General features: G+C 46.3%; 2 protein-coding genes across 3 annotated transcripts in view; one reads left to right on the top strand and one right to left on the bottom strand.

Moving 5' to 3' along the window:
* Positions 1–2349, top strand: part of Cenpp (centromere protein P) — a 181763-nt gene extending 179414 nt beyond the window's left edge. The window contains exons 6-8 of the mRNA XM_032919613.1: positions 695–774; positions 1575–1666; positions 2032–2349. Of these exons, the coding sequence (XP_032775504.1) occupies positions 695–774; positions 1575–1666; positions 2032–2156 (297 nt within the window). The 3' untranslated portion in view covers positions 2157–2349. The remainder of the gene's footprint in view (positions 1–694; positions 775–1574; positions 1667–2031) is intronic.
* Positions 2350–3263: 914 nt separating this feature from the next.
* Ippk (inositol-pentakisphosphate 2-kinase) overlaps positions 3264–14601 on the bottom strand; it is a 38717-nt gene continuing 27379 nt past the window's right edge. For both annotated transcript variants that reach the window (XM_032884548.1, XM_032884549.1), the window contains exons 12-13: positions 7373–7452; positions 3264–4654 (exon numbers count right to left, since the gene is read on the bottom strand). In XM_032884548.1, the coding sequence (XP_032740439.1) occupies positions 4429–4654; positions 7373–7452 (306 nt within the window). In that variant the 3' untranslated portion in view covers positions 3264–4428. The remainder of the gene's footprint in view (positions 4655–7372; positions 7453–14601) is intronic.

Below are 14601 nucleotides of genomic sequence, written 5' to 3'. Positions count from 1 at the left end.
ACTACTTTAATCTAGTCTCTACAGCCCCAGAAGGCTCTGCCCCACCCCCACCCCTACCTCGGGGCAGTCACACCTCAGTCCTTGCTTAAGTACCACCACCCCTGGGAAGCATCTCTTCAGGCACTAAGGATACACGGAAGGACCTTTCAGAGATCGGCCTTGGGACCTTAAAATCTTGTGATGTTAATCTCACGTCTGTTTAGTCTCTAACCCAATTGTCTGTTTGCACACAAATAGTCTTTTTGCAGACAAAAGGTGGTCATCAGTAATATTTGTCTTCTGATCAGATACTTGGAAAACAAACTTTTTTGTCATGGTGATATAGACACCTATGTCAGTTCTGATATGCTAGAACCTTCTAGATCCTGCTGTGGACAACCATGGAGGCATGTCCAGTGCAGTCATACTGAGGAAACCATTCCTGTTCTCTATAGACAACACTGCATCCAGGCCAGGTCTCACCATGAAGCTGACTCTTAACAGACCGCATGCTTCGCCCTATCACAGTGGGAGCCTGGCACCTCCACTGTGGTTGGGTTGCCTGAGTAGGGCCTAGCCCATGTCAAAGGTCAGACGCTTATCTGGGTGAGTTGTGAGGGCATGGGTGACGCTTCCATCTAGGCTCTGCAGTGCTTCTCCTGGCTCTCAGGACGCTACTTCCACAGGATCTGACTGTAACTATTTCCACATACAGGAGAGATACCCAGATAGTGTGTACCTCTCAGAGGGCACCTGTTCCCACTGCATGGAGATCCGCAATGCCAGACTTCCAGGGTGAGTTTATGCAGCTTAACACGCCCGGAACAGAGGCTAAGAAGGTACCCGAGGAGAACTAAAGAGTATCCAATGGAGACACGGGTGTCATCATAGGAGAGACCACCCAGTGGGCAGGTAGACTGGGTGTAACCTGGAAGGAAGGGCGGTGAACATGGCTGGAGGACCTAAATGTGGCCTGAGGTCAGCAAGAGGCACTTCCTCTTGCTCCTTCCTCAGAGACCTTGGGTAGCGAAGAGAAGGCAGAGGTGTATGACTGCTGGTAAGACAGAGAGCCCAAAATACCAAAACAAATCCACCCCTAAGACCCTTGTAAGTACCTCCCACAGCCACCGCCAGGCTTCTGCTGCTCATCTTCTGCCTAGCTTCATATTTGCGTGTTCCTGTGTGTGTGTCAGGACCCAGGTTCAACAGCCTCACTACACCTAACATACCTTCTAACAGGGTCTTCCTTACACAGACTGTTAGGGCTGGCCTTTGTCCTGTGGGTGAGTCCATTTCTTCTCATGCCTCGTCCTCCAGTGAGGAGGAGCTCTGGCTATGTTTCTCAGTTCCTGAGGGCTTGAGATTTTCACTCCTGTTGTTCCGTATGACACATGGCTGCTCTTAAAGTATGCCTGTCCCATTACTTACCACACTGATGTCCATGGTATGAGTACAAACACCGAACTGTCCTACGGAACACATCACACATCTTCCTCCTCTGTGGGCAATGGATTTAGGAGGTGAGCCTGGCTGGCAGAGACCATGTGACTAATCTCTTTGAATTCCAGGAGAACCAAACATTACCTCTTTTTCAGGTTTGAACTGGTGATTGTTTGGAGGATACAAATAGATGAGGAAGGGAAGGTTTTTCCAAAGCTGGATCTTCTCACCAAAGTCCCAGAGCAAGGTAGGACTCTGAATACCCTTTCCAGAGGATGTCTCAGTGCACCCCACAAAGCCACCTGAGTATCTCATCTGGGTTTACATGGGAAGAATCAAAAGTTGAAAATGTCATTAAATATACTTTAATCAGTAACCACCCAAACACACAAGAAGGAACTACTTCCTTGGGCCTCTGGAGGATGTGTGAAAGAAGGCATTTTTCTTTGCCTCAGGTTAGAGGTTAACAGAGCCCTTGGTCTTCAGTCTCTCTCTCTAGTGCCTCCTACTGTGTGGCTATTGTGGGCGCAGGGGCGGGGGGTGGGGGCGGGGGCCGGGGGAGGCCTGTCTCAGACATTCTGATGTTTCTTGCCTGGTTTGTTTTCTTCACAGCCCTAGAAATGGACAAGAACAGAGTCATAGAAACTGCTCCTCTCAGTTTCCGAAGCCTGCTAGGTGTACTTGGTATTGAAGCTGCTCTAGACAGCCTGATAAGATTGTTCCATACAGACAAGTAGCTCCCCGCTGGCAAACTCAGGAATAAGATGCGGTGCTGGGATGAGGAGATTCGCAGTATGTTGAATATGAACACTTCTCTTTTCCAGTTAGAAACCACATCCTTCAGATGACACGCATTTGTTGCATTAGTGGTATATTACATATGAACTCCCATGGCATAAAAATAAAGCTATTCAGATACGTTAAAAGCAACATGTATAATGCTTTGTACAGATAAGTCTAACTGAGAAAATGTTCCAAGAATGGGTTGTCCATTCTCAAATGGGTATGAAAGAGCTGTGTTAAGCCGTCAAGATAGCATGGGACACAGTAAAACCCAAAGCCAGCCATCTGATCTGCCCAGCAGAAATCTCCCAGAAAATCCTGATGCTCCTCTTGGTCTCCTACAGAAGTAGCACTGTTGACAGCAATGGCTGCATTGTTGACTTTACTTGAAGTCACACACACCCACAGCCTGAGGGGGTGGTACATAACTAATTCTGGCACACAAGAGCAACCCAAGTTTAAAGCAGCCTTCGCTATATAGTGAGCCACTATCTCAAAACAGAGGCTAGATTATACTTCCATCGCAGAGAACAGTTGCCTAATATGGACAAGGCCCTACGCCCAGTCCCCAGCACCACATTAGCCTTTGCCTGGGCGGCTCTTAACTCAGACACAGAGCTGTATCATTTGGTGAGTGCCTCGGTTACCTGCTACTGCCAAGATGAGGGGGTTGGTGGGGGCATCCTGAACCAAGCAGAGTCAGGAGTATGGTTGGAGGAGAGCCCTGCACATGCTGACGGGGTGCTCCATCCATGTTCTTTAGCCCAGGAGACACTGTTTCCATCTACCTATCTGTTCCCAGCCATACCTGAGATCATTACTGTGGTGTCAGACAACCAAAGACACACATAAACATACCCCTAGTCCATGTCCACCTCAGTCAACCCTGAGTCAAAACAAAACCTTCAAGCACTTGAGTCGAGTGAAGGATATAATAAACACATAGCTGTATGCATACACCAGTCAAAAGGAAGTGAACTGACCCCAGTGTACTGTGTGTCTTTACCTGAGTGCTCAAGAGCTATTATGTTAGGACAGAATTTAACAAACTATAGATGGTGCTTGATTCAAACAAGTATAATTCTCAAATTATCACAAAATTTCCCACAAAAGTTTACAATCAGCAAAATATTTTCTTCATTTTTCATGTAGTATTTTTCATACAGTTCCGTGGTTTTACTACTATGTTACAATAAGCCTTCATTAGTCTCTCAAAAGGATGATATAAATAATCAGTCTGTACAGCCTACCATAGGATAAAAAAAATGAAGACAAACCTCCCAATGATTCATAGCAGCCAGGCACACTTCTGGTGACCCCAATAGAATGCTCAGTGCCAGCCAGGAGCCTTCTATCTAGCCCTGATGAGAACAGTAAGGCCCTAGACCCAAATACGCAGTATACCTCAGAGCTAACCCAAGTCACCAGAGTGCCAGGAAAACTCTGGGCTGACAGGAACACCCACCCAGCAGACCTCAGCAGCTCTGAATTACGGCTCTGCCTCCAGCCTCTACAGCAGCAATTTCAGGTAGGAAAAAACGCCTCAGCTTCCCCTAGAGTTAAAATCATAATGAAGGATTTTTAAAAAAGCGATGCTCATGCGAGTGGTGACCATCCTGACCTGAGTCCTGTGTTTGTTCCCTGCTGCTGCCCTATACAAAGCTATGGGCTTCAGTACCTCCACAGGGACCTGAGTCTAAATCCCTCAGAACCAATGTCCACACTAACTAACCCCTGACCGCTCGGCAGCAGGGGACCAGCCAAAGCCTGTGTTGATGTGTGACTTGCATTGAACAAGCGACCAGTTAACAGCTGGGAAAGTTCCAGTAGTATCCATGTTTTTGTGAAAATCCAAACTGTTCAAGTTTTCTGTGTCAATGGTCTGGTGATAGGAGATCCAAACCTTGGGTCCTAATAATAAGGCTTTTTGTATTAGAGAACCGGACGTGAGCTCTGTTTAGAAGAACTTCCCAGGATGTTTACCTGGGCTTAACGGACACTTCCACTCTAAGAAAACAGATGGCTTGCTGGGACACAGCACTCACGTCCTACATTCCTTGTCCTAGAAGATTATAGGGCTCTTCAATTCCTTGTCTCTGAGAGGCAGTCTATCCTCAGCAGGGGTTAAAAGCAAAAACATTCACAGCCAAGTCACCCAACACAACCGAAAATAGCTCTGCCATTCAACTTTCACATTCAAGTTTCAAAGACATCCCAGGGGAGAAGTTAGACCTTATGGAGAACTAATGTGCAGTCTTCATGTTCCTTGAACCGAGTGGACCTCACAGTGTCATCTTTGGCATGCACAGTCTTTGAGTAATAGCTGACTATCTTGCTGTCTAGTTTATACTGGTGAGGAATGCTCTCATAGGGCTTGAGGTCGAGGTCCAGTACAGACACAGAGAAGGCCAGCCGGGATCTTGACGAAGGGATAACAGGCCTCTGGTCAGAGCTGCAAGTAACAAAACAATTTCAGATTACACAGACACTTAGGCCCTCACAGCTTGGCTCTCGGTGCACCCATTCTGTGTTTATGTGCATCTACTGTCTGTGCCAGCTTCACATATAAGCACAGGTAAGTGACTGCTATGCCACAGGCTAGCACACTATGTCCAGGAAGAGGGTTAAAAGAACAGAAGGTGGAAAAGCCATTATGTGGGGTGCGTGAGTGATAGTCCCCATGCTCCAGTGGTATTAGCAAATGCTGGAAAAGTCACTTTATCATCAGCCAAGTATTACAAAACCTAAGAAAAAGTAAAATGTAGATCAGGCTGTGCGGCAGCCAGATGGATGGATGGCTGTTGAGAACAGACTCTTTCTGTGCTTTCCCACTGTGGCTGGGAACCAGCTCAGCCCATCGTGCTTTTCCATCAGAGAGCAAGCTGGCTTTGTGTTAACTCTCAAATCATATCTTCAATGCTTTTGTGGATGTTATAAACATCCGAAAGTCATGTGCTTCAAACAATATGAACAATTACTTGAAAGCCTCTTCAGAATAACTTCGAACCACATAGTGAGGCTGCAGTGTATCTAACTGTCCTGAAGTCAGTCAGTACACCGCATTTGCCCAGCTGGCCCAAGAGAACTGTCAGGGAGTCATGGTTCCTCTGTGCTCACTTCATTCAGAAACCAGAACACGCAAAACAATGGTCTCAGAAAGTCGAGAGTTGAAAGAACACACACATGGGCCTGTTCTAAAGTACACTAAAGAAAGTATTCTCACATGTTGCTCCAGAATCATGTTTATAGGGGAAAAAATTGAATTGGACTCGATCACAGGGTCTGACAGGTGACCACAAGCTCCAGGATAGCCAAAAGCACAGCGGTGTACACCAACCCCTTAACACCAAAAGCCTGTCTCCTTCAGACTGTACGGCTAGGACTCAGCAAAAGCCAAGGCACAGTTATCCCTACCACTATGGCCACACATATCCCTGTGGTAGCCCTGGTACTGGGATGACCAAGGCTGTGGCGCTAAGCTGCTCTCCAAGGCGCTAGGCAGCTTCAGCTGCCCATGCCCATGTTTGCAATAGTCCCTTCAAGGCTTAGGGACAAGGAGCAATAAGAACTTCCCTGGCTCTTCAAAAGCCTGCAGCAGCAACAGGAAGGATGACTTACGGACATCTCAACTATGATTGACACAAATGGCAACCACAGAGGTTGGTGGGTTGTACATTAAAATGTAGCCTTAGGCTTTACTGTGCATCTTAAGATGAACCCAGGCCTATTTTTGCCTCTGGCTTTTTGTTGTTTTGTTTTTTTAGGTGTTTCTTCCCTAGCTAGGTACAATTCCTGTGAACACAGCGCCACCTTCCTCAAAGAAGGCTGTGTGCATTCGCCAAGGAAAAACTGAGAGTAAGGACAACCTCTCTCTTAGTCACCAACTACCCTACCCTCTGCAGCTCCTTTCACACAGGCAGGACGTACAGCAGTAGAGGCACCCTGGAAGGTCCTGTTGCCTTCCCCTACCTCCTTTGTTCTTGCTTCGAGGGAGATCTAGGCTACCAACTTTGAGCCTCCTGTAACTGGGCCCTACTCTCTGGCCTTGAGACCTGACCTGAGCAAGCATGCAGCCTCTCGGGACAGGACCCATTCTTCCTGTTCAGACTCCTTAGAAAGAACAAATCAGGATTTCTCAGTCTGTCCTCACTCTTCAAATTCGGAGCTTCTACAAAATAGGTTTGAGGAAGTGTAGTGCCAAATAGCAAAGCTTTTCAACATTTCACATTTTAAAATGAAATAAGCTTTGAAACACTTGATGAATAAAAATGGTGTGTTAACCTACCTTTCCCAACCGCATCCTTGACCAGGCAGGGTAGTCAGTAATTAATAAATAGCACCCTTGGGCGTGGCTCTCACCTAACCCAGCACCTTACGTCCACTGACGGGCACCTCACAGCTAAGCTCTGGGTCTTTCTTGAAGGATAACATGAGTTTACAACTAAACAGTCAGTTACCTTCCCCAGATAAAGCGCTGCTGTATCAACCAGAGAACCTGACTAAGAACCGCAAAGCTCAAACATATTAGAAAAATAGGTGGTCGCCCTGACCAAGGAACACAGGTCAGATGTGGAGGGTCTGGCACCCTTGAATATCGACACTGAAGACAGAGTACCTACAAGACGGCCAAGCTCCGTCTGGATTACTAAAAGCTAGGGGAGGGGATTGTAACCAGCCAAACACTTGGGGAGGGATGTGGCAAGCATGCCGGTTATTCAGAAGAGGAGAGAATAACAGATGTGCTGTTTTGGAGATTTAAAAATGACAGTGGCACTTGGTGAAAGTCAATACATCATGCAACCTACAAAAGGCTCCGTGCGATGACCCGGAGGAAGCCCATGCTGCTTCTGAAAAGACTCTGCCACATTATCCACACTGTTTCTAAATTATTAGAGTATTTTCTTATAAAACAATAATGAACAATCCAATTTGGTAGAAATATTAGTATATACAATAATAATAATAATTTTAAAATGAAAAAGTTTGTTTCCAGAAATGGCCTTTAATTAAATCACCGATTTCTAGAAAACCAGAGTTTAAAAAAAAATAAAGCCCTGAGGAAAGTATACCAAAGAGAGAGCAGCCCTTTGGGCAGAGTTTCTAGGTAAGGGAGCTTACTCGCCATGGCTGTGCCACAAACCATCACACCAAGAAAGTGCTGGAGCCTCACCTGGTGCCCTGTAGACAAGGGGAAAGTGCGATCATGATGGAACAGTCCTTGGCAGTCATGGCTACTCGGTACTGCTGCACCTGTGGAGGAGAGAGGGCAGCTCCAAGTCACACAGCCTCTCACTCAATAGAGCAACTGTTTCCTGCAGCAGAACCTGAGGGGAAAGTTAGGCAAATGCCTGACATATGGTGGAAAATATCCCCGGTGACAACACACATGCCAGCCCACCTCATCGAATGCATGTGGACCCCAACGGGATCCCTGAGACTTGTGACTTGTTGTCAACAAGATAACCACAGTCTGCCTTTGGGGATGGGGGAGCAGACAGTTGCTTGGCTTCTTAATATGTTGACTATACTGTATTCAGCAACTATGACTCTCTACCTTCTAAAAGATGCATGCAGGCTATTTGGGGGAATGGTGATCAGAGTGTGTGTGGTGTGCACATTCCAGGGCTACGTACGTGTGTGTGTGTGTGTGTGTGTGTGTGTGTGTGTGTGTGTGTGTGTGTGTGTGTAAACTCTGCAGACACTAAGGTGTACAGAGAAAAAAAATGAAGACAGAACTGTGTGTGTGTGTGTGTGTGTGTGTGTGTGTGTGTGTGTGTGTGTGTGTGTGTGTAAACTCTGCAGACACTAAGGTGTATACAGAGAAAACTGAAGACAGAACTGCCAGGTGATGGCAGGGCTGGACCCAAACAGAGATGCTAAGCATCGGAACCTGCCCACAGCCTGCCAGAAACCCCCGTACCACACTACACATGGATATGACAGGCACACAGTAAGAGCCCAAATATGCCACAATGTCACCTCATAGCACAATTTGGGGAAGTTTGTTTTTTTTAATCCCTTTTGTTCTTAGGACCTAGATACATCTTTGTGAGGATTTTAGACAGCTCCTACTTTTATAAAATTAACTAGTTACACAAAAGGAAATGCTTTATACATCATCACTGGTTGAGTATCTGATCTGATGGCAGACAGTATTCTCTTCTGTCCCTTTGAACCATTCCTCTGATCGCATAGAAGTGAAGCCTAGGAAAACCTCAGGCCTCATTTCCCTGCAGGCAAGGAAGAGGAAGGACTGGGAGCTCACACACCAGGCCTGCTGGCTTCTCTGGGCCTAAAGAGCTCAGGATGAGGGGACAGCCAGGCCCTATCTGTATACCCTCCAGTTAGCAGTGAAGTTTGTTATCTCAGGATACATACCCAGAAGCCAAGTCAAAAAAAAAAAAAAGGCAAATATAAAGTGCCCTTAAAGCACTGCCAGTCTAACCAAGGTACAACAAGAAGCCACACAAAGACAGCTTTAAAACCTAAACAGGTAACTACCAAGGATCTATGCAATACAGTCCTAGTCCAAGACAAGAGAAGTAAGAAAGTAAACACACCCAACTTATCAAAACGGAGAATGTCTAAGTCCTGGGCAGGTGTGGTGGGGTACACCTATAATCCCAGCACTTGGGAGGGGGCATTGGAAAAATCAGGAATTCAAATCACCTTCTACAGCAACAATGAATCTGAGGCCAGACTGGACTACATATAAATTCCTTTATGTGTATGTGTGTTTTGTCTGCATGTTGTGCAGTTCCTAGGAAGGCCAGTAGAGGGCATCAAATCCCCTGGAAGTGAAGGTACAGATGGGTGTGGGCCACCATGCGGTTGCTAGGAATTGAATCAAGATCCTTTGGAAGAGCAGCCAGTGCTCTTCAAATGCTGAGCCATCTCTCCAGCCCTAACATAGAAATATAAAATATTTACATATGTAATGCATGTCTTATCTATGAAAAGGTATTATTGCTACAAATCAAACTAATGGCAAATCTTTTTCTGCTCTTGGGGAGGGGAGGGTAACTTAGACACAAACCAAGGAGTCGTGTTTTCACTTCAGCAGTGTTCCGGTGAGTTCCTGAGCCTGTTCAGTGGCAACAGCCGACTGGAGAACCGAATGAAATGGTCAAAAACTTGTGATTGGAGGCATTGCTAATAACACAGAGACAGGGATCTGGGTCTGTTTTCCAAAGAAAGGTCAACCTTCGGTGCTGGCAGGGCAGGAACCACATGGACCCTCTAACCGTGAGCCTAAGCTGAGGCCCTGCCAATAACTGCTGCTTTTCTTCAGAAGGACCAATCCCAGAGCTGGGCCAAAGTGACACCAGCCTGCCAGTCCTCTGACAAAGACAAGCCTAAAACTCTAGGCAGCAAATGATCTCTAAAATAATTTTACAAATACCATTTCTGACATGCAAGTAAAAATATGCAGGCATAAGACAGATGACATGAATAAAAGCCAACCAAAAAAAGCACAGAAGGGCTGTGAGAACCTCTAGTTCCCTTCACTTCGGATGAGAAATGGAAAATGGTCTAAAAGACACTTTTGTAAAAAGAGCTAAAACTGAAAAACAACCCCACAGCTAATAGTTGACACGGATGCACACATGGACTCCAGCTACTGAGGTACCAAGCATACACGCTGCTCTACTCAAGGAATCAGAACAAAGAGAACCTCTGAGAACTGGAAGCCATAAAAATCAGCCATTTAAGATTTTTAGAAAAACAAAGACAACATTAAGCATTCATCAGATTAACTGAAGAGAAGTGCCACTAGATAGAGGGGACAGCCTTAAGGGAAGCGAGGCTGAGTAGCCAGCCTGAGTAAGCTAGAAGGCAGTGACAGGGATGTGAAGCATCCTCCCCCGTCCACTGCAACAGTGACCCCCACATTCTGATCTCTAAGAAGTGCAACACTAATTACCCACAAAGCTATGAACTGGACAAAGGCAGAGGCTCAGGTCAGATAAGAAGAAATGGAAGGGGAGAAGAAAAGTCCCTTTCCCTAAACTAAAGACATCAAAGCCCTACAGATCCCAAAGTATCTCCAGAAAATAGTTACCATTTCATTAAACAAAGCTAAGATCACTGCCAGTCAGACCTACACTAAGGATGAGTAAAGATGCTTTGGGGTATGGCGGCCCCTGCAGTCCCAGCACAAGGGAGGCTGAGGCAAGAGGACCAGCCTGGGAAACATGAGGCACTGTCTCAAATTTTAAGTCTAAGTGACAGAGATAGTGTCGGGATAGGTTTGTTTCTTTTATGTTTATGTGTGTGTGTGTGAGAGAGAGAGAGTGTATGCACATGTGTGCAAGTGCTCTCAGAGGCCAAAAGGAGGAGTGGGTCCACAGGAGCTGGAATTAGAAGTGAGCATCTATCTATCCTGACGTAGATGCTGGGAACAGAACCTAAGGTTTTCTCCAAGGGAAAACAAGGCCTTTATATTAATAATCCATCTGTCCAACTCCTAGACTTACCAGTATCTATTAATCTGTTTCTCTACCATCCTGAGTAACTGTTTTTAAGACAATTATAGGACCTGGGAAGATTGCTCAGTGGTTAGGAACACCTGATGCTCTCGCAAAGGATCCAGGTCTGCTTCTCCGCACCCGCGTCAGGCCGCTCACAGCCACCTGTACCTAGTCCCGAGCGGCCTGCCGCACTCTGCCTCTTAGGGCTCCCGCACACACGCAGTGTACAAACTCATGAAATAAACCAGTCCATGTCTATTCAAAGACAAAAGAATATAAAGTGGTGAAAAAGACGTGGTACAAATAGTAAGCACAAGAACCTGGAGCAGTTCTACTATGACAGGAAAGGGAATGTGAAGGTGGGAAGTATCCAAAGACAAAAGGCCCCCTGGAAAGTGTTGACCTCTGGTGCCAGGCGAGCAAGGCTCACAGTCAAGTGCAAAGGCACAGCTCAGACGCCTCTAAAGAACAGGCTACAGAACCGGGAGCGTGCACAGAATGATTCCATACGTGAAGGCCAAAGACGTTCCTCAGGGACACAGGTAGCTTAGCCAGACTCCAGAGACTGCACACTGGATCTTAGTCGAAGCGGAGAAACGGTCCCAGTAGGGCTCCGATTGGCTCCTGCTCATTGACTATACACTTTTTCTGAACACTCCTGTATGTGCTGTTTTCATAGCCAAACAGCTAATGAGATAAAAGCTTGAAAAGTAAAGTGAAAATATTTAGATACTAATAACATCTACTCTTTGTGATCATACTGGAACCTACCAAACAAACCCAGCGACTCATTTACACACTCATGGAGGCGCTCGTGTTCAGGAGATGAGAGCAAAACAATGGCAACACCAACATTTGTCTTTGTCTTCACTTTGTAAAAAATGTTTTAATTGAAATAGAATGACATCATTTTCCCTTCCTTGTCCTCCCTCAAACCTCTCTCAAGCCACCTACACTCATGCTGATAGCCTCTTTTTCTTTGACTGTCTTAGAATTTTACTGCTGTGAACAAACACCGTGACCAAGGCGACTCCTATAAAGACAACATTTAACTGGGGCTCAGAGGTTCAGTCCATCATCATCAAGGTGGGAGCATGGCATTGTCCAGGCAGGCATGGTGCAGGAGGAGCTGAGAGTTCTACATCTTCTGAAAACCCCTAGGAGAAAACTGGCCTCCAGGAAGGTAAGACAGGGTCTTAAAGCCCATACCCACAATGACACACTCTCCCCACCCCCACAAAGGCCACACCTACTTAAAGAATGCCACACCTAATAGTGCCAATCATATTCAAACCATCACATTATTATTAAATGTGTGTGTGTGTATGTATGTATGTATATAAGGATATATGCACAAATACACACACACCTGCTAAGCCCAGTTGTTTGTAACTATGTGATTTCAGGGCTCACCACTCTGCATTGGATAACCAATAAGGGGCTATTTCTCCTTCTCCCAGCAGCCATAACTTGCCTATAGTTCCTTCTGGCAAAGAGACCCTGCAAAACCCCCCTCCACTTTCACAAGTCTGTGGATACTGCCCTGTTGCACTGAGTACTGTTTATGTGGCTCTCTCTAGGAGAGACTGTTTCACAGGAGACAGCGTCATAGTCTGGCTCTCAAGATCTGCTGCCAATGTCCCAGGGACAATGAGGTCTCAGACGTAGAAAAGAATCTACAATTGCCTCTGCTAGTCGGGCATAATTCCTTACTACTTTCTAAATCTTATTCTTACACTGGTAATTGTAGCTACCCACCCTCATCAAAAAAGCCACTCTTTACAGCAAATAGAGAGCACCACAGAAAAGCACAACTAGGCATAACAGAGATGCACTGCTCCTGGAGAGCCCAGCCCCTGTGGATACAGCCACACCGCACAGCCCTACACCTCTGCCTCCACACTCACTCCCTCCCCTTTCACAATAACAAATTAAACCACCCCCACCCTCCCCACCCCCGGGAGCAAAGGAAGCCACAGTGAAGAGGCAGCAGGTGGTTGGGGGACTTCTAAGGGCTGTCCTCTAAAATGATCACCCCCTGTTGACTCTGATGTTAACACCGCTTCCCTTACACATAACATGACAATGCCAGCTCAGCCTCCTCTTCATACCAATCACCCACTACACCCCCAAAAAGACTAAGTAGGAGGCAAAGTTTATGGTGCACACCTATGCTCTTTGCTACTCAGGAGATGGAAGCAGGAAGAATCCAAGCTTGAAACTAGCCTGTCTCAAAAAGCAAACAAATCAACAACAAAAACCTTGTAACAGGGGTTGGGGATTTAGCTCAGTGGTAGAGCGCTTGCCTAGCAAGTGCAAGGCCCTGAAGTGCAAGGCCCTGGGTTCGGTCCCCAGCTCCGAAAAAAAGAAAAAAAAAAAAAAAAAAACCTTATAACAGCACTAATTCTAACAGTGCAAAGAGGAGACCGCTCCACTGGCCACTTAGAATGCTGAGCCATGCGTGCAAGAGAAGAGGTAGTGAAATCTGACACAAAGGCTCACACACTGTCCCAGTCATAGGCGGCACCTAGAGAAAGACTAAAGTGGTTTGGGACTCCAGGGACAGACAATGACAGCTAAGGAGTCTGAGAGGTTTTGAAGTGATGGGGTTTTAAGTAAAGGATATGGCATAAAATTGTTGCTAAGGAAAAGGACAAAGGGGGCAGATCTGAGTGACAAAAAAGTCAGGCAATGATAATGGTCTAACACATGAATAAATCTAGACAAACATGTCAAAAACAATACTCAAAACTGGGACCTTGAAGACTGTCTAAGCTACAGCTACGTGCTAGAGTGCTTGACTAACATGCTGCCTGCTACCCCCAAACCTAAGAATATCAAACAGTAAGTGCACATATACTGGGGAACAACGGTAATTAAAGCATCCCATATCGTGTGCCAGCTGGGGACACAAACAAGTGTGTAACTTTTCAATTGAACATGCATTGGTGAATTGGACATGCCACCAGTGGAAAAAACACAGATAACTCCAGTCAGAGGAGCAAAGAAGATGCTGAGTAAAGGGAACACACGGGTGAGCACCCTGATGGGGACCGTCACTCCAGTCCTCCCCAACCTGTTTCTAGGACAGCTTTGCTGACACATCCCTCTCTGCTCTGCCCCACTGATGGATACTCCTGAACTACAAGAGCAATGCTGTGGTGGTGTGAATATGCTTGGCCCAAGGAACAGCACTATTAGGAGTAGCCTTGTTGGAGTGGGTGTGGCCTTGCTGGAGGAAGTGTGTCACTGTGGGGGTGGGCTTTAAGACCCTCTTCCTAGATGCATGGAAGCCAGTCTTCTCTTAGCTGCCTTTGGAACAAGAGTTGGAACTCTCAGCTCCTCCTGCACCATGCATTCCTGGATACTGCCATGCGTCCCACCATAAGATAATGAACTGAACCTCGGGCCCCAATTAAACGCGTTGTCCTTTATAAGAGTTGCCTTGGTCGTGGTCTCTCTTCACAGCTCTGAAACCCTACCTAAGACAATTATTAAGGCTGCCAGCAGATAAGAGGCCCACCTAACCTGAAACACTGAATTCTGGCCCTTTCTAGAAAGCCCACTGACTCAACCTCCAGGTACTGCTCAACAAAGTTAGAGGTGGGAAGGGTCATGGTGTCCCAAGATGACAGTATCTGTAAGAGGACCTGGTCCATCTAAGTAAACGGGAGCAGATGAGCTTTTGCACTGGTTACTCTCAGCTCACTCCTCCTGAATTTCAGCTTTATTAAGCACTGTCTCCAGTTCCAACTACCTGAACATATATCCATCCTAAAAGAGAAATAGAGCAGTTGGAATGTGGTATACTCGGGAGGCTCAGTCCAAAGAGATGACAAAGAGATCTACCCTGGGCTACAGAGTGAGACCCTGCCTCAAGAACAGAAAAAGAGGGCTGGTAGATGGCTCAGAGGTAAAAGCACTTGCT

Source organism: Rattus rattus, chromosome 14, assembly GCF_011064425.1.
Source record: "Rattus rattus isolate New Zealand chromosome 14, Rrattus_CSIRO_v1, whole genome shotgun sequence".
Classification (NCBI taxonomy): Eukaryota; Metazoa; Chordata; class Mammalia; order Rodentia; family Muridae; genus Rattus; species Rattus rattus.
This window is presented reverse-complemented; position numbering and strand designations above follow the sequence as displayed.